The sequence below is a fragment of the Piliocolobus tephrosceles genome, chromosome 1 (genome assembly GCF_002776525.5).
Source record: "Piliocolobus tephrosceles isolate RC106 chromosome 1, ASM277652v3, whole genome shotgun sequence".
NCBI classification, from domain to species: domain Eukaryota; kingdom Metazoa; phylum Chordata; class Mammalia; order Primates; family Cercopithecidae; genus Piliocolobus; species Piliocolobus tephrosceles.
This window is the reverse complement of record NC_045434.1, coordinates 135,089,407-135,109,556: the sequence shown is the minus strand read 5'-3', so window position 1 is coordinate 135,109,556 and position 20,150 is coordinate 135,089,407. Positions and strand designations below refer to the sequence as shown.

General features: G+C 36.9%; 1 protein-coding gene across 3 annotated transcripts in view; it reads left to right on the top strand.

The window, feature by feature from the left end:
- Positions 1–19,548, top strand: part of HS2ST1 (heparan sulfate 2-O-sulfotransferase 1) — a 203,283-nt gene extending 183,735 nt beyond the window's left edge. For 2 of the 3 annotated variants that reach the window (XM_023208252.2, XM_023208270.1), the window contains 4 exons: positions 1,722–1,860; positions 7,392–7,489; positions 12,966–13,123; positions 14,007–19,548. In XM_023208252.2, the coding sequence (XP_023064020.1) occupies positions 1,722–1,860; positions 7,392–7,489; positions 12,966–13,123; positions 14,007–14,236 (625 nt within the window). In that variant the 3' untranslated portion in view covers positions 14,237–19,548. The remainder of the gene's footprint in view (positions 1–1,721; positions 1,861–7,391; positions 7,490–12,965; positions 13,124–14,006) is intronic. The other variant, XM_023208260.2, reaches the window with a different exon arrangement.
- Positions 19,549–20,150: the final 602 nt, after the last annotated feature.

Below are 20,150 nucleotides of genomic sequence, written 5' to 3'. Positions count from 1 at the left end.
AAGGACAAGAAATTTAGTCTTTTTGTTCATTGTTGTATTCCTGGTACCTACAATAGTATTATATCTGGCAATATTAGGTGCATACAAAAAGTATTTTTGAATGAATTAATGTAGAAAAAGAAAAGAAAAATGAGAGTGACACTCAAGACAGAATAAGCAAAGATATGTAAAGAGAAATAGAATAAGTATTGATACGGGAGGAGATAAAAAAGGCCAACCTAACTATAACAGATAAATGGTTTCTTGTTTGAGGAGAGTTAAAGAAAAAGTTAGGTCAATAAGGTGGTACCTAAGACATAAGGTAAAAGAATCCGGCCAGGAGCGGTGGCTCAAGCCTGTAATCCCAGCACTTTGGGAGGCCGAGACGGGCGGATCACGAGGTCAGCAGATCGAGACCATCTTGGCTAACACGGTGAAACCCCGTCTCTACTAAAAAATACAAAAAACTAGCCGGGCGAGGTGGCAGGCGCCTGTAGTCCCAGCTACTCGGGAGGCTGAGGCAGGAGAATGGCGTGAACCCGGGAGGCGGAGCTTGCAGTGAGCCGAGATCCGGCCACTGCACTCCAGCCTGGGCGACACAGCGAGACTCCGTCTCAAAAAAAAAAAAAAAAAAAAAAAAAAATCCTAAGACAACCAGCAAAGGAGTTTGAGTTTCGTATCAATAAATCAGTAGAGTTATTTCAGATTCGTAAGAAGAGTGATTTAACAAACGATGTTTAGGAACATCCTTTGAGAATTGGTATGGAAGATAGATTGAAAGGGAGAGAAACTGGATGTTAGAAAACTATATTATTGCAGTAATCTAAGCAAGAGGCTGAGTAAAAGGGAAGTGATAAAGAGAAAGAATGATGAAGACAGGTCACATCTGTGAGAAAGCTTACAAAACAAACAAAACGACTTTGAAATTTTTGAAATGAACTATTATGGAAAAGTAAGAATCAACATAGTAGCTATAAAATTTTAAGACTGGGACAAGGGAGTATAATAAAACAGGGAGCCAGTTGTACAGTTCTAGGATCTGCAAGGGTTGCTAAAGTAAAAGTCTTCAGTGTTCCATCAACTCTTTACCATTCCCTAAGAAAATAATGCTGAAAACCTGGTGTCTTTCACTTCTATCTTGTCTTTAAAATCAACAACAGAAGGTAGATTGATAATGGTCAACTTGTGTTTACTGATGCTGTATCTATTGATGGTGTTCAGAAAACACTATCAAATCTGGCTAGTTTGATGAGCCAGAAGTGAGAAATCATTGCTACATAGTTAATGCAGATTTGAAACTTTCTGTAGCACCAGATGATCTATTCAGGAATGTAATAAAACATTTTTTAAAATAAGTTCATTTTTAAAAATTATAAATGTTAGATTCTTTCCTAGTAATATGTGGGTACTAATTTGAGAAGGGATTTTCTACTTGGGCTTAAAGTATAATGAAGGCATAGAAGTAAAATATTTTATATAATTCTTGCTGGTAAAGTTTAAAATTATTTTTCGTTCATTTTTATCTCCTTTCCTTTATCTTGAGACATATTTCTTGTTTACTTTATTCTGACATGAATAATCATGAAATAGTTCCCAAGCGCCACATATACAAATTATTTAAATTAATTCATGTTCTTTTTTCCTTATAGGACCAGTACTTCAGACTTAAACATATAATTTCAGGGCACCCCTAAACAGATTGAAAATGTTGATTTCACCTTTGAAATTTTGTTCTATTTCAGATTTGGTGTGAAGAAGAAACCAATTTATATTAATGTCATAAGGGATCCTATTGAGAGGCTAGTTTCTTATTATTACTTTCTGAGATTTGGAGATGATTATAGACCAGGGTTACGGAGACGAAAACAAGGAGACAAAAAGGTAATATTTTAGTTTTTAAGATTTTTATAAAGATAATTGTTTATGAAATGCAGTGAGCAGTGTGCTTTTAAAATTTGTTGTTAATTATAAATTTATTACTTGCTTATTGTGGAAACTTTGAAGAGAACCCAAAATATGAAGAAGCAAAATGAAGTTACATAGCTGATATATTTATAATATACATGTTTTTGTGATTTTTAAAAATATTTCTTTTCCAGGGCAGAATCATGTTTTCTTTATGGTTCTGTTAACAATTTTCTGTGTGATTATTGTAATTATTCACTAATATGATATATTTTTGTATATTTTTTGATTCTCTTAGTATTGATGGCTGTTTATATTTGTGATCATCAGCTTAAGGACAGTATTTTGCTAAGCAGCTGTTTTTTTCTGGCAAGAAGAGAATAATGGCTCAACAAAGTTCGTAACAGGCTCAGATTTCGGTTGTTTTCCATTTCATTGCATTTTCTAGAGTATTACCAGAGTTATATTTCTAAGAAATCAAACTAATTTGTCACTTCTCTGGTGGAAAACCTTTACTGGGACCTCACTGCTCACAGATAAGACATAGGAGACACAACTAGACACGATCTCAGAACAAGGTCTCCTGTCTGATTTTCCTTTAGGTGCTTTGGCCACATGAAATGTCACCATCCTCTGAACTTATTGCTTAAGTTATTAATGCTTCATACTTTTTTACACATGTATTATTCCCTATATTGAGAATGCCTTTCCTTTACTCTGGAAAACTCTTTATCCACCTTTAAGATGTAGCTCAAACATGACCACTTCCATGAAGTCTTTTCTGATGCCTCTAGGCAGTTAGTCATATCTCTTTCGGGGCTCCCAGAGCACTTCATTCAAATCTCTTTGAAGCATTTATTTTGTGATATTTGGATTACCAGTTTACATACTGTCTTCTCCAAAATGTGGTGAATTTCCTGAAGCATATATTTAATTCATCTTTGTTTCCTCAGAATTTAGCATCATACCTAGATTACCTGTAAGTGCTTAACAAATGGTTGAGTGTGTGAATTCTGCACATTTTAAACCTAAACTGTTACACAGTAGCGATGCCAGATATTCGGTATGTTATGATAATTAACATCCAACAATATTTTTTCTAAATTAGTTGTATCCTCTGTGTCACATGATGGGACAGTGGTTTTTTGTCTTGTTTTCCTTTTTAATGATTTCTAGAAATTGCTGTTTCTTTAGTCTCAAAGTTTTAGGCAGAAGGTACTGATCCAAACAGAAATAACTAACCAAATCTGTTTTCTTAAATAATGCTATCTCTTAGCATTATTTAATCTTCTAGAAATATTTATTATGGAGATTCTGAAAAGTTTTATAAAATCTATTAGTATAACTCTTACAACTTACTACTTTAGAATGTATTGATATTTATTTCTAAATTCACTTGTGCACTTTCTTTTTATTTTTTCTATTAGCCCTATGTACACTAACTCTTGACTCAGTAAATGTTAGTATCTGTCTCCCTCCTTTGACTAAAGTAATAATAGCATTAGTGTTGGAAAGGAAAAGATTGCAGTCATGTAGGCCCCTATATCCATCATTTGTCATTGTCAGCCCTGGATAGCGTGGTTTTGTGGTTCCTAGCCTGTGTAATTTGGGTGATTGGGTAATAATAACTAATAATTATTAACAGTAATAGTATTAACTAGTAATAGCTCACATTTACTGTATACCATACCAAGCAGTGTTTTAAGTTATTTTATATGTATTTTTTCAGGTAGCTTGCTCAACAGTTCTATAGGGTAGTTGCTGTTATTGTCCTCATTTTACAGAAAAGGAAACTGGGGGGCACAGAAAAGCTAAGTATTTTGCATGGTGTCATTCAACTAGTAAATGGTAGAGCTGGAATTTAAAACCAAGCACTCTAATTCCAGAGCCCATAGTCTTAACCTCTCTTATATCCTTTGAAAAGGAGAGAAGAAATGCAACATGTCACTCGACATTTTTCTGTGAAACATGTTCCAAAGTTGCATATTCAGTATTCATGAAAAAATCCAGGCAGACATTTTAACATCATCTCCCTTTCATGTTTGAAAGTTTTAGGTAGATAGGCCATCCTGGAGCTTTACCTGTTCTTCACCCTGATTATAATAAGGCCTGGGGTTTGTTTTGTTTTGTTTTTTTGTTTTTTTAATGTCATTATAAAATAAACATTAATATGCCTGTTTATTTAGATGTAGTGTTGATAACATCAGCAAAATACTACTGCATTGTCTTCTTATGAGGACAGGGCTATCTCTAAATAATTGAATTTATAATAATAAGAAATTACTTTGTTTTATGATAGAATGTACCTTTTCAGTCTTGAAACATATTGGTGATTAGACATTTTTAGTAATTTGGCTTGTTTCTCATGATACACCTGTTGGTTAACCTAATGCTGATATCCTAATGAGTTAAGTGGTGTTTATTGCAAATAACTCCTTAATATCTTTAACCAGCAGGAGTTTTCATTAAACTCATCTGTAAAGTTGATAAGACTGCATACATATAACATTTCTAAAGCTGGACAGGTTTTAGAAAGATTGGGGGTTAAAGGGCGGCCATGATTATGTTGGAAATACCTTGCAATGGCGCTTATTCCCAAGAAAGTGTAGATAACTTTATTTCTATAAAATTGTAGATTATTTGCACCTCAAGTGATATTTTGAGGTGTATTAAACAGTATTCAGTTCAGCACTTACGGCAACTATTATGTTTTAAACTGACGTACTCTAGTAATCTGAACTGCTCTGTGGTTACACTTCAAACACATTTTAGATATATGTGCACCTAGGATAGCTTTCACTTGATCTTGTAAATAATGGAAGGCTTTTGATTTGGGAGATTTCAAATTTGCACGTTTTAGAATTACAGTTTTACTTAATTTAACCTTTGCCCAGCACCTGGAAAATAGGGATATTAAGTAATCCAAAGATGAACAGTGAATAACTATATCATTCAAATCAGTGGTTCTCAAACTTTTTGATATAAGAACTCTTTTTATACTCTTAAAAATTATTAAGGATTCTGTAAAAGAGCTTTTGTTTATAGCTTTTGTTTTGTTTTGAGTTATATCTATTGATGTTTACCAATATCAGTAAATTTGCCATTTACTGAAAAAATTTTAAAATATTAAAACACTAAATAGTAAAGCCATCATATGTTAACATAAATTATATTTTAATGCACATAACTATTTCTCCTCTGACAAAAAAATGAAAAGAGTGGCATCGGTTTACATTTTTGCATATCTTTTTAGCATCTGGCTTACTGTAGACAGCCGATTTTCTTTTTTTCTTTTTATTTTTTTTAAATTTTCTGTTTGTTTTGTTTTGTTTTGAACCCTGAGAAACTAGACAGCTGATTTTCATATTTGCTCCTGAATTCACTTTGTTCAAAATGTTCTTTTGGTTGAATTGAGGAACTCCAGCTTCACACAGATATATAATTGGAAAAGGGAGGATTTTAATAGCCTTTTCAAAAAATTACGGCTATTCTTTAGTAAACACTAAAACTTGACAAGTGGTAGTTTCAAAAGTTAGTTGCAATGTAGAATCTGAAACCATAGCAGTGAACTTTTTACACTTTGCTGCATTAAAATCTGTTGATACGTTTTACACTTAGAATGGATCTTTCAACCAAGCATAATTTTGAAACATCATACATTGGTCATTTGGAACATACTGGTTCACTGAGTTATATGGACCTTTCAAATGTTAACGTATTTTGTTATACAGCGTTAAAAACTTATATTCATTAATATTACCACTAATCTCATCAGAAAAGTCTTTAAGTATTGGGAGACTGTCAAGCTTATGGTGGCAGATACAAGTTTTCCAAAATTTTATTTTTTGCCTGAAAACTTAATTTTTATCATTGGCCTATTACAGGATTTCTCAACCTCAACATTATTGTTGTTTTGGGCCAGATAATTCTTTATTGTGGGGGGCTTCTTATACATTGTAGGATGTTTACCAGCATCTGTTACTTCTACCTGGTGGCATCCCCCATACCTCAGCTGTGAGAACCAAAATTGTCTTCAAACATTGCCAAATATTATCTGAGGGTCAGTATAGCTTCCAGCTGAGAACGTGTGGGGTATCAACACTGTCAGCTGTTCTTTCACCTGACGGACATAATTTATTCATTTTGAGAAAGTACCACCAAATACTCAAATTTGAATAGCTGTAGTTTGGGATGTGGTAGATATATAGATACGTAAGGTTTTATTTCTTATTTCTTTTTATGAGCTACAAAATTTGGCACAAATGATAATAAAACCACTTTTTAGAAAATGGCTTAGGATGGCAAATCTAAGACCATCTAGAAAAAGTCAGAAATAATATCAGATGCCTTATGAAAATATATATATATATATATATATATATATATATATATATTTTTTTTTTTTTTTGAGACAGAGTCTCCCTCTGTCACCCAGGCTGGAGTGCTATGGCCGGATCTCAGCTCACTGCAAGCCCCGCCTCCCAGGTTCACGCCATTCTCCTGCCTCAGCCTCCTGGGTAGCTGGGACTACAGGTGCTGCCACCTCGCCCGGCTAGTTTTTTGTAGTTTTTAGTAGAGACGGGGTTTCACCATGTTAGCCAGGATGGTCTCGATCTCCTGACCTCGTGATCTGCCCGTCTCGGCCTCCCAAAGTGCTGGGATTACAGGCTTGAGCCACCGCGCCCGGCCTCATGAAAATATTTTATTTCCTCCGTCTTCATCTCCATTAGAGCTATGCCTTTAATACCCATGTAAATCCCCAAAGCTCAGTCTTTTCAGTAGTCATTTACAAATATTAATTATGCAGGTGGTTTATATAGCACTGTTCTATATGCTCTGGAGGATACAAATGCTACTGCATGATCCACAAATGCTACTTCAGGAAGTTTTCACTGTAGTTGGAAAGACAGAACATAACACATAACACATTTAAAAAGCACATGAAACAAGTTATGTAGATAAAGCTATAGACAGACAGATAGACAGATCAACCTATCCTAAGATTCTAAACCAGATCCTAAGAGCTGCCTGTTACAAGGCAGTATGTGATTTTTTTGTTTGTTTGTTTTGTTTTTGTTTTTGAGATGGAGTGTTGCTCTGTCACCAGGCTGGAGTGCAGTGGCTTGATCTCGGCTCACTGCAACTTCCACCTCCTGGGTTCAAGCGATTCTCCTGCCTCAGCCTCCTGAGTAGCTGGGACTACAGGCACAAGCCACCACGCCCAGTTTAATTTTTGTATTTTTAGTAGAGATGGGGTTTCACCATGTTAACCAGGATGGTCTCGATCTTGTGACCTCATGATCTGCCCGCCTCGGCCTCCCAAAGTGCTGGGATTACAGGCGTGAGCCACCATGCCCAACCGTGATTAATTTACATGACTCCCAAGAAAATAAGAGTGTCTCATCCCACCTACTCTCACCCAATTATTTAACAATTTACCACATTAGATATTTGATAGGTGAGACTTGGATTTATGGCTTACCCATACTGCTTTGTCTTTGTTCTAGACCTTTGATGAATGTGTAGCAGAAGGTGGCTCAGACTGTGCTCCAGAGAAGCTCTGGCTTCAAATCCCGTTCTTCTGTGGCCATAGCTCCGAATGCTGGTAGGGAGATAAAGTTGGCTCAAATTGATTACCATTCTTATTATTTCTATATCTGTGTTTCATTTCACAAGGGCTACATATAGGGAAATCGGTGAAAGACTAGACTAAAAGTAACATGTAATTGAGTAATATCTAGTTTTGCAGTTACTTTTAAATGCATTTAAAAGATTCCTCATGTAGAGTAATATCCTAATATCCTTGCATTATTTTCTCAGATGCTGGTTTTTAATATTTCTTATTTTTGGTGTTATGTTTTGCTGTATTCCAGTAGAGCTCTTAGAGACTGGGAGATGGTCATAAATCTTATTTTGTCCAAAACTTACTGTTTTAGCTATTTGTGTTAAATTAAGTAAAGGCTTAGTGGGTTAAAATTCACCTGGTTTTACTGTTAAACTGATTTTGACTTTAAGAGAAGCCAAGGTTATGGGTGTGGTTTAGTTTGCTAGTAAATATCAAGTGGAAAATGAAGATTCTTTAATAAAAAATGTATTTCCTCAGAATGTGTTGAGTTTTCAGTTTTTAAAAATAATTTTACATGTTTATTTGTTCTATTCAATCATTTTAATAGGAGAAGTAGGAGAAAAAAGGAACATATTCAAAGTTTCTTCCTTAAACCATAATGAGAAATACAAGGAATTTCTTCATTATTTGAGATATATTATTAGATTGCTGTGGAGTTTAAGGTCCTACTCAATAAATTACATCAAAGCCTCATACTAGTATAAGAATTGGAAGCCTATAAAGAATGCCTTCTCAATTTTTAACCATTTCTTTAGAACAGGGATTGGCAAACTACAGGTTGTAACCTGCAGACCCAATTTTGGCCTATCACCTGTTTTATTATTATTATTATTATCTTTTTTTTTTTTTTTTTTTTTTTTGAGACAGAATTTCGCTCTATCGCCCAAGCTGGAGTGCAGAGGCACAGTCTTGGCTCACTGCAACCTCCGCCTCCTGGGTTCACAGTTCTCCTGTCTCAGACTACCGAGTAGCTGGGACTACAGGTGCCTGCACTACACTTGGCTAATTTTTGTTTTTTTTTAGTAGAGATGGGGTTTCACCATGTTGGCCAGGCTGGTCTCGAACTCCTGACCTCAGGGGATCCACCTGCCTCGGCCTCCCAAAGTGCTGGGATTACAGGCATGAGCCACCATGCGCAGCTGTGTCACCTGTTTTATAAATAAAGTTTTATTGAAACACAGCCACATACATTTTTTACTTACTGCTTGTGGCAGTTTTCACACTGCAACAGCAGAGTTGAGTAGTTGTAACCTAAACCATGTGTATTAGCTGTTCTTGCATTACTATAAAGGACTACCTGAGACTGGTAATTTATAAAGAAAAGAGGTTTAATTGGCTCACTGTTCTGCAGGATGTACAAGCATGGCACCAACAAGGGCCTCAGGAAGCTTACAATCATAGCAGAAGGTGAAGCAGGAACAGGCATATCACATGGTGGGAGCAAGAAAGTGGGCACTGGGGGAGGGGGTGTATGGTTCCCAGACTTTCAAACAACCAGATCTTGTGTGAACTGAGCGAGAACTCAGTTATCACCAAGGGGATGGCACTAAACCATTCATGACAGATCTGCTCCCATGATTCAGTCACCTCCCACCAGGCCCTACCTCCAACATTGGGAATCACATTTCAACATGAGATTTGGAGGGAACAAACATCCAAACCATATTATTCTGCCCCTGGCTCACCAAATCTCATGTCTTTCTCATGTTTCAAAATATATTCATCCCTTCACAGTAGTCCCAAAGTCTTATTCCAGCATTAACTCAAAAGTCCCAAGTCCAAAATCTTATCTGGAGATGAGTTCCTTCTACCTGTGAGCCTGTGAGATTAAAAAAAAAAAAAAAAAAAAACAAGTTATTTATTCCCGATACAATGGTGGTATAGGCATTGGATAAACATTTCCATTCCAAAAGGGAGAAATTGGCCAAAAGAAAGGTGCAGTAGGCCCCACACAAGTCTGAAACCCAGCAGGGCAGTCATTAAATCTTAAAGCTCCAACATAATCCTTGACTTCATCTCCTGCATCCTGGTGCAAGGGGTGGGCTCCTAAGGCCTTGAGCAGCCCTGCCCCCATGGCTTTGCAGGGTACAGCCTACATGGCTGCTCTCATGGGTTGGAATTGAGTGTACCTGCAGTTTTTCCAGGGAGAGTGTGAGAGCTGATGGTGAGCCAATCATTCTGGGGTCTGGAGGACATAATCCTCTTCCCACAGCTCCACTAGGCAGTTCCCTGTTTGGGTCTCTGTGTGGGGTGAGGGCTCCAACCCAACCCACTTCTGAAATCTAGATGGAAGCTGCAATCTAGGTGGAATGCAAGCTCCTTCATACTTGCATTCTGAGCATCTGCAAACTTAATACTACCTGGAAACCACCAATGCTTACAGCTTATGCTCCCCTGGAGTGGTGTCCCAAGCTATACCTGAACTCCTTTGAGCCAAGGCTGGAACTGGAGTGACCGGGATGTGGGGAGCAATGTCCCAAAGCTTCTCAGGGCAGCAGAACCCTGGGCCTGTCCCCTTAAATCCTTCTTCCCCGCAAGGCTTCTGGACCTATGATGGGAGGGGCAGCCTGGAAGATCTCTGAAATGCCTTTGAGGCCTTTTTCCCATTGTCTTGGATATTAGCACTTGACTCCCTTTTAGTCATGCTAACTTCCTTAATAAGTGATTGCTCCACAGTGTTATTAAATTCCTTCCCTATTCCCTGGAAAATAGGCTTTCCAGTGGGTGTGGTTGCTCATGCCTGTAATTCCAGCACTTTGGAAGACCAAAGTGGGAGGCTCACTTGAGCCCAGGAATTTGAGACTAGCCTGGGCAATCTCATCTGTACAAAACATAAAGTTATCCAGGTGTAGTGGCATATGCCCATGATCCCAGCTACTTGGGAGGCTAAGGTAGGAAGAACACTTGAGGTCAGGAGGTTAAGCCTGCAATAAGCCAAGATCCAGTCTGGGCAACAAGCAAGACCCTGTCTTTAAAACAAAAAACAACACAAAAAGGGGGCTTTCCTTCTCTACCACATGGCCAGGCTGTGAATTTTCCAAATGTTTATGCTCTGCCTCCCTTTAAAATATAAGTTCCAACTTTAAGTCATTCCTTTGCTCTTGCATTTGATTGTAGCCTCTTAGACGCAGCCAGGCCACATCTTAAATGCTTTGCTGCTTAGAAATGTATTGCGCCAGATGTCCTAAGTCATCACTTTTTTTTTCTTTTTTGGAGACAGAGTCTCACTGTGTCCCAGACTGGAGTGCAGTGGCACAATCTCGGTTCACTGCAACCTCTGCCTCCTGGGCTCAAGCAGTTCTCCTGCCTCAACCTCCCGTAGCTGGGATTACAGGTGTGTACCACCATACCCGGCTAATTTTTGTATTTTTAGTAGAGATGGGGTTTCACTATGTTGGCCACGCTGGTCTCAAACTCCAGACCTTAGGTAATCCACCTGCCTCAGCCTCCCAAAGTGCTGGGATTACAGGTGTGAGCCACCGCACCCGACCAGTCATCGGTCTTTAAGTTCAAACTTCCACAGATCTCTAGAACTTGGACACCGCATAGCCAAGTTCTTTGCTAAGGCATAATAGAGGTGACCTTTACTCCAGTTCTCAGTAGCTTCTTCATTTCCCTCTGAGACCTCATCAGCCAGGACTTCTGTCCATATTTCTGTCAGCATTTTTGTCACAATCATTAAACCAGTCTCAGCTTAAGAAATATCAAAGTTTCCCTCTTCTTCCTGTCTTCTTCAGAGCCCTTCAGATTCTTCCAACCTCTGCCCCCATTACCCAGTTCCAAAGCCACTTTCCCATTTTCAGGTATCTTTACAGCAATACCCCACTCCTTAGGAACAATTTTCTCTATTAGGCCATTCTTACATTACTGTGAAGGAATACCTGAGATGGTAATTTATAATGAAAAGAGGTTTACTTGGCTCATGGTTCTGCAGGCTGTGCAAGCATGGCACCAACATCTGTTTGGCTTCTGGTGCAGGCCTCAGGAAGCTTGCAATCATGGCAGAAAGTGAAGTGGGAGCAGGCACATCACATGGTAGGAGTGGAAACAAGAGAATGAAGGGGGAGGTCCCAGTCTTTTTTTTTTTTTTTTTTTAGATGAAGTTTTGCTCTTGTCACCCAGGCTGGAGTGCAGTGGCGTGATCTCGGCTCACCACAACCTCCGCCTCCCGGATTCAAGCAATTCCCCTGCCTCAGCTTCCTGAGTAGCTGGGATTACAGGCATGCACCACCATGCCCGGCTGATTTTGTATTTTTAGTAGAGATGGGGTTTCTCCATGTTGGTCAGGCTGGTCTTGAACTCCCAACCTGAGGTGACCTGCCTGCCTTGGCCTCCCAAAGTGCTGGGATTACAGGTGTGAGCCACCACACCTGGCCCCCAGTCTTTTAAATAACTAGATCTCTAATGAACTAACTGAGCCAAGTACTCAGTTATCACCAAGGGGATGGTGCTAAACCATTCACAAGGGACCTGCTCCCATGATCCAGTTACCTCCCACCAAGTCCAACCTCCAACACTGGGAATCACATTTCAGAATAAGAGTTAGAGGGAACAAATATCCAAACCATATCACTGTGTAGTCTGCAAAACCTAAAATATTTATCCTCTGGCCTTTTATATAAAAAGTTTGCCAATCCCTGCCTTAGAACAATAAAGACTATTGCTCTATTGGGCATTTTTGAGGAGATGTTAATTGTATTTCTTTAGTATGTTTCATAGATTCACAGAACTGGGAGGGTGCTTAGAAACCAATTAATCATGGCTCCCCTCCCCCTCTTTTTTTTTTTTTAAATAGTTTGAGAAAACAAAATTGAGAAAGGTGAAGCCACCAGCTCAAGATCATACTGCTACTTAAACACAGAGCTAGAATTTGGATTAAGGAATATTTGTGCTAAAAAGAACCCAAAAGTAGAGTTTATTTTGGATCAAATCTCTGTTAATAGCATTAGCTGACAATGTAAATGAAAATAAAAATAAAAGATTCTTAGCAGAGCCATTATCTATTTTCCGTTCCTGAGAAATTTCAGTAAACAGCTCACAAAAATTCAAAACTCACACAATAAGCAGTAAACACAAATTGTTTACACTTTACTAGAGAGCTCTTAACAGAATTTAGAGTAGCTTAAAAAAGTTAAAACACACACTAAATCATATAGGAGGGGTATATTTTCTTATATCCATATACATTTTTAAAGTGCCCTTAAACTAAATTGCTCATGTTAAGAGTCCTCTGGTAAACTCTGAATTAGCACTGCATAGTTGAGCAGAAACTGGAGATGGAAGCAAAGGAAATTAGAAACAGGTGTGCCTCCCACAGGATGGTAATAAAAGGGCATTGAGACTTTGGATATACATGTGTTTATCTATTTTCTCTGTAATACGTGGTGTCAAAGTCACCAAAAACACTCAGCAGATTTCACAACCAGGTTTTAATTCCTCTTTGGTTTGGTTTCAGGAATGTGGGAAGCAGGTGGGCTATGGATCAAGCCAAGTATAACCTAGTTAATGAATACTTTCTGGTGGGAGTTACTGAAGAACTTGAAGATTTTATCATGTTATTGGAGGCAGCATTGCCCCGGTTTTTCAGGGGTGCTACCGAACTCTATCGCACAGGTATATAAAGGAAGGGTTTCTTTTTAAAACTTTCTTTGGTTTCTTTTTTTTGTTTGTTTGCAACTCGTAAATATATGACTTGAAGTTTCTTCAGTGAAACGACGACAGATAACTCCAGAAAGGCAGGTATCTTGTCTGTTTCTGCTCACTATTTTCTATTGAATAACTGTGAATTAGGTGAAAATTAGAAGGCACTGTAGAAATAATGGAATGATACAAACTACAGAACCAGCCTTAGAAATGTATAGTATTCAATACATTTCTTGCCAGATATCAAACATTAGGCCTGTGTATTAGTCCTGCCTACTACCATTTTGAAGTAGAGGTGGGATAGTGGAACTAAAGTATGCCTAAGCCATGTTTCAGCAGCTTCAGCTGTATTACGTATCTGAAAGTGATAAGTTAATTGTGTTTTTGTTTTGTTTTGTTTTTTGCTGTTGCTTGATAAGATGCACTTATAGGAACTCTTTCCTTGAGGATGCGTATGCCCTAGCTTCTAACATAATTTTAGAGAATATAGATTATGAGAAAATAGAATACAGTTTGGCAATAGATATTTTATCAGAAATGAACTAGTCTCAGAGCACCAAGCACTTGAGAATATAGTGTGTGAGGTGACAGCCTACACTTCACTGTGTGCCAATCCTTACATTTACTATTTGACATTTCATTAAGTCTTTACTAGGTTCAGGATTTACATTCTAAAGGACTGAATCATGGCTCTAGTATGATCAAGGCTCCATTTTAACCTGAATTATATAAGACAATTATGTTACCTATTCTTTAATATGTCATATTAACCACCTCTTCAAATAAAGAGGCATTGACCTTTTGTGTATTCTCCAAGAATTATTTACCTTTCCTTTTTTTTCCCCTTTGTAAGTAGGAAAGAAATCTCATCTTAGGAAAACCACAGAGAAGAAACTCCCCACTAAACAAACCATTGCAAAACTACAGCAATCTGATATTTGGAAAATGGAGAATGAGTTCTATGAATTTGCACTAGAGCAGTTCCAATTCATCAGAGCCCATGCTGTTCGAGAAAAAGATGGAGACCTCTACATCCTCGCACAAAACTTTTTCTATGAAAAGATTTACCCTAAGTCAAACTGAGTATAAGGGTGTGACTATTGGATTCTTGAACTAAAATTTGACCCTATCTTCACCTTTGTTCTCAGCTCCACAGTCTGGATTGCTGACAGTAGGTGTATATGACAGTTTATATCGAGCCAAATTAGGAAACACACAGTAACGTCAAGGAAGTAGATACTGGCTGGTATGTCAGTGTTCTAAGTTTAAGTTTCAGGCATTTTTATTTTTCCTGGCTCAACTTTGGTGAAAGTTATAACTTCCTGCCTGGGAGAAAATATACATCACCTAAAATGAACTCATGGCAGGTCTAATCAAAAGGCTAAATACAATTTCAAAAAAGGTTCTGATACTCTCATTTTTGATAAAGCATTTTTTCAACTAACCATGAATGAAGATGAGTCCATTTGCCTCTTCTGCCTTCACTGAGGGTTTGGGTTATACACCTCTACTGAATTGTGTTAATAACTGTTTGGCAGTGTGTACTTTGTTTTTGTGAGTCATGTCTCATGAAATTTATTGGAATGTTTAATCATATTTGCTAAGAAATGTTTCTGCTGTAGTTGGATTTGCCCATATTTATGTAGGTGGTTTTAATTTTTTAAATGCTGATTAGTGTTAAAAATCAATTTAAATCATGACTAATATGGTAAAAAGATAAAGCGTCAAAGCAGTATTTCTCATTCCTGTCTCCTCAATGTCTAATATTGGGAAGATACTTCAAAGAATACTGAGATTGTCTGAAGTTTTAGTTAAGATTTTCACACATTAATATCAAAAAAGTAAGTTTCGTATTTGTTTCTCCATGGGTCATTTGTAAAGCTGTAAACTGAGATATCGGTGGCTCCGTATTATGATTCCATTAGTGAGCTGTGGTATGGGTAGGATTTTCCTACTTCTTCTGTACTTTTACCTGTAGACTATTTTTACTAAGGTGCTTTATAATGTGTTTTAAAGCATTGCATTTACAAAAAAAGGAAAATGCTGTAAATATTGCATATTTTATGTATTTGGACCAAAAGGTTACAAGTAATTAGATAAAAGTGGTTTTGCACCAATTTTATGTCAAGTAAAACCATCAGACCTACTGTTCTTGTATTTCTCATTTAACTTCACTGTTAAGACATCACTGAAATGAACTTCAATAAGCTTTCAATTTTGATACACAGTTCATTATTCATAACTTGAGGCAGTAATTGCAGTGGAAAGAGTACTGGACAAGGAGTCAAAAAACTTGATGTCAGGTCCTAGCTCTACCACTTACCAGCTGTGTGATCTTGGGCAAGTCACTTAACCTCTCTTTGCCTCAATTTCCTCATCTTGAAATGAGGATAATAATACCTGCTGTACCTACCTCACAGGGCTGTTGTGAGGATTAAATGAGATGGCATGTGAAAGCACTTTGAAAATTGTAAAGCGCTATATAAATGTAAGGTATTATTATAGAAACATCTTTAACATATAGTTTCATAGCATTCCTTTTTTAACAAAGAAAGGGAAAAGTCTGCTTGTAAGCTGGTTGAAAAAGTTAATCTTGATATAAATTTGTGTTTGATAAATATCCTCTCAGTGTTTTATCTTCCATGTTTCAGCAACGATTGAAATACGAAACACCTGTGAACTCAAAGCTTCATGAGCAGCTGCTTGAGTTTAGGAAATTCCCTGTTAGAAATAGGCTTTGTTAGCTGACTAGGGTCAGGGAAACTTTGCTCTTCAAATTTGAAAGATGTTTCTGTTTTTATTTTACATTACTATTCAGAAATGGTAGCTATTTTATACCTATGGTTTAACTAAATATTTCTGAACAAGGCTTCACAGACTGTAAGCATTTTAGGTAGATTGCCTTAAAGGTTATGGGAGGGCATGAGGGAACACTTCTTATGAGAAAACATTTATAAACAAACTAAAGAAAAACTAAAAGAATGACAGGAAGAATCATTTTAGCACCCTTTCCTCACAATAATATAATATGAAAGTATTAAAAGAACATAGCCAGGCTTTTTATTTTTATTATTATTATTTGGCTTTTTTCTTTCCTTTCTTTTTTCAAATTGATTTTTATAGGTAATTCCTGAAAATGTATACAAATTATTTCCTTGCCCAAAAGTAAAGCACCACTTCAGGGTGGGGTTTGACATTACCTGCTAATGAACAAACCCCAGTATGCAAGTTACTCTTGCACCACATGCCCAAATCTTCTTGAGGTGCATTAACTCTTTTAGGTAACTAGAGCAGTACTTTGTGAACTAGATCAGGAGGTCAGTAAACTTTCTGTGGAAGGACCAGAGAGTAAATATTTTAGGCTTTGCAAGCCATATGGTCTCTGTCACAGCTAGTCAACCCTGCCATTGTACCACAAAAGCAGCAATAGATATTATGTAAACAAATGAGCACGGTTATGTTCCAATAAAACTTTATTTACAAAAACAGATGACATCCCAGATGCAGACCATGGGCTACCAACCATTGCACTGGCTAAATAATTATTTATGGAGAAATTATCTTTGTATCTGTACTCTAGAGGCCTAAAAGAGTTTATATACTTCTAAAAGCTCCTAACATATCCAAAGAATTGCTTTCTGATTCATGTAGTCTCTCGCACAAATTCATAAACTTTTATGACTTCTATTGTTTCCAGGTGGGCATGTTTTCTTTCCCAGTTTAACAGTTCAGAATAGGGGCATTTGTTTTACCATATTTTAGGGTGGGTTAGGAGTATCCTTTCTGGAGACTGAGAAAGGGGTGGATTTAATTCCATCAGGTCCAGTACAGTACTAGGAGTCATAATACTTTATAATCAGTTAAATAAATAGAACCACTGAGACAATAATGTATTTTTTTAAAGTGGCAAATGTGGTTTTCTTTTTTCAGCCTTTGCGCTTTTTCAGTATTTTGACCATAGGGAGATAATTTTTTTATAATACAAAAGTAAATTAACCACTTGGAATTTTAAAGATAATGTTATGTGTGTATGTGAAATATATATATATATATATGTTTATTTCCTAAAAGAGGAAAAGATACCTTTCTGTTCAACTTGTATCAACTCCTGTTTTCTAATTGCTGTGAAATGGCAACTGTTGATAAATTATTGTGATTGTTTTAAAATCTAATGGGAAGTAAAATATATTTTGATTTTACCCAGCTTTAATCTGTAAAGTAGCACTTAAATATATCTGATAGCAACACTTAAGATATTGCATGGGGATTACTTTCCTGTCATCCATATGCATTTGTGCAACTTCAAACATATTGGGTGCTTCTGAATTCCTGATGATTGGATTTAAACTATTGAAAATTAGATAGTTTAAACTTACTGATTTTTATAATTTTATTTTCTGATCTTAAAATTTGGTTAATGCCTCTAATCTGTTGCTTTTTCTCAATATGTGTCCTATTGGAAATTCCTAAAATCGTTGGTGCCATCAGTGATTTACAAACAATATTTTGATATTGCAGATGATTTGCTTACTGTATTTGCATTGTTAGAAAGAAAATAGTTTGTAGACATGATTCTCTCTTTTTTTAATAAAATCAAATAATTCTGAAAGCACTAGAGAATTTAACTAAAGGCTGGTTCCCAAATGCATAGCTGGCATTTTAATTTAAATTCAAATCTACATAGAGAACATCTGTGTAAATCATCTCACTGGATTTTCCCATTGGTCATTCCCAAACACACCTATGGTCCTAGAATCCTTATTATGAGAAGCGCCCTGTAACCTTTTATGTAGTTTGCCTTTAAGAGGCCCAGGTGCTTCTCCTTTATAATTTGAGTTGACCTCTTCATAAATTAGCATTGTTTACTTTCAGAGGAAGCAGAGAAGTTGCTGTTATGGTTTTGCATCCGTTTACCCTATGCAGAGTTGCTGTATGATGCCAACTAAACTGCTCTTTAGGCAGCCTTCTGAGGAGAAAAGCAACCCTGTTTCAAATCCACTGCCAATTCAGCTCCTCTGGAGTGGAGCTTACTTTCTGATTACTTGGAGCAGGAATTTTAGAGATTGAAATGAATGATCATTTAGTCAGATTTATCCTGTAATTTCATGCAGCTTTGTGGCCTTTGCAGTACTATTTATAAAATGGACCCTGATGGTGATGAACTCTTTAAAATACATTACTGTTAAGCCTGTGTGGGGACATTGATGCTGTCTCTCTCATTTTTTAGACAGTTTTTGTAGCTTTCTATTGAGAGGTATGTGAGCATCTCTGAAGCAGTGTTGAATGTAATTTTGGAAACATGGATTGCGTATTTTGACTTTTATTTTATAAATACACAGCTCAACAGTGCCTTTTTTTTCCTCATAGTCCTGTTGGAAGATGCTTACTACTTTCTTCTCGCTCCTGCCCTCCCCCACTCCATTCAGTTGATTCATTTATGCAATTCTGTTTCCAACTTGAAACCATTTTGTCACATCTGTTGGAGAGATAATCACTCCTTTTCCTTAACATTCTGCCAGCTTTCTGATGTTGAAGTGTTTCAGTTGACTACCTGATGCAAAAGCTATAAAATAAACACTTAGTGGGAAGGGGAAAAATGGTTTGGTGTCCTGTTTTAATATTTTCTTTTGTAGCGTTGACACTGATGGACATTTTCCAAGCTGACTCAGTGTTCAGTGTCAACTTAACTCTCAGGTAGAGTTGCCATCAGAAAAGCATGCATCATCATTGGTTTTTAATGATTTTATGGCTTGTGACAATATTTTATCTGGACTGACACGTCTCTGCTGCTTTTGCGTTGTATTTCATCGCTGGTAATAACATTTCAGATAGAAAACTTACAAAGTACATACTTAATTACAAGAAAAAAGAAAAATAGAGAAAGGGCTATTAGAATAAAAAAGAAATTTGAAAGTAACTTAATCTAACATTTATGGCACAGTTTGGACATGTCCATAATGTTTTTTTAGAACACACATTTCTGATTTTTTTTGCCCTTAAAAAAGAAAGTCTCAATTACATTGATTTTCAATTCTTAGCCACTGGCTCATTGTTTTGAGCAATGCTTGATTGATTCTATTTATATGATATTGGGTTGATAAAATACCAGTTCAGTGATGAATTTTCTTAAAAGAATTTGGTGTGTACTTGCAGTGACAGAACAAAGAACATGGCTTGAGAGTCAAAGGGATCTGCATTTAGCAATGTGATATCAGTAAATGGAGATAACAGGATTGTTGCAAAGATTGGGCATGATGTATGCAAAGTACTGGGCAGGGTAGGCTAATAACTGCTGGTATTTACATGCTATGCTGGAATAGTGTTACCAAGCTGATGTGCCGTTCTCACCCTGCAGAATACTAGTTTTGTCATTTCATAAATGATATTTTTATAAATATTTTTGAATGACTGTACTTTTTACTGATTATCTTAATACCGCCTCACTTACGTACCTGTAGCATAGATATTCCTGGTTCTGATTCTTGCTGTTCTTTCCACATACAAATCACTCATTTGTACAGATTAAAGGGGGAAATGCTGACTGTTCTAAAGAAGATAGGACTTGCTTATTCCAGAAGTGATGGAGTTCATACCTTAGTATATTTGAACAGTAAGAACTGCTAAGTAGTACACACATAAAATTCAGGATCCCAGGAGTGAAATGATTTGCACTCTTTGAACAGAAAGGACAGCAGCAGTGTAAACAATAGGCTCCAAGCTAAGAACTGAGAACATGAAAACCTCTGAGGACCTGACTGCAGTTGTCAAGAAAAGTAGAGACAAGGTTGGGGAGAAGCAGACAGATCTCAGGGCCAGAAATGCCAACATTTGGTGACAGGTGGGATATAATCAATAAATGGGGAATGAAGGCGTTCATAACTTGGGTTCATAACAATGCATCTGTGCAAATTTTCAGCACCCCTTGCTTTTGCCTCAATTAGGCAATGCTGATTACTTCCTAAGTCAAAGCTTATAAAACAGACTAGCATTTTCCTGA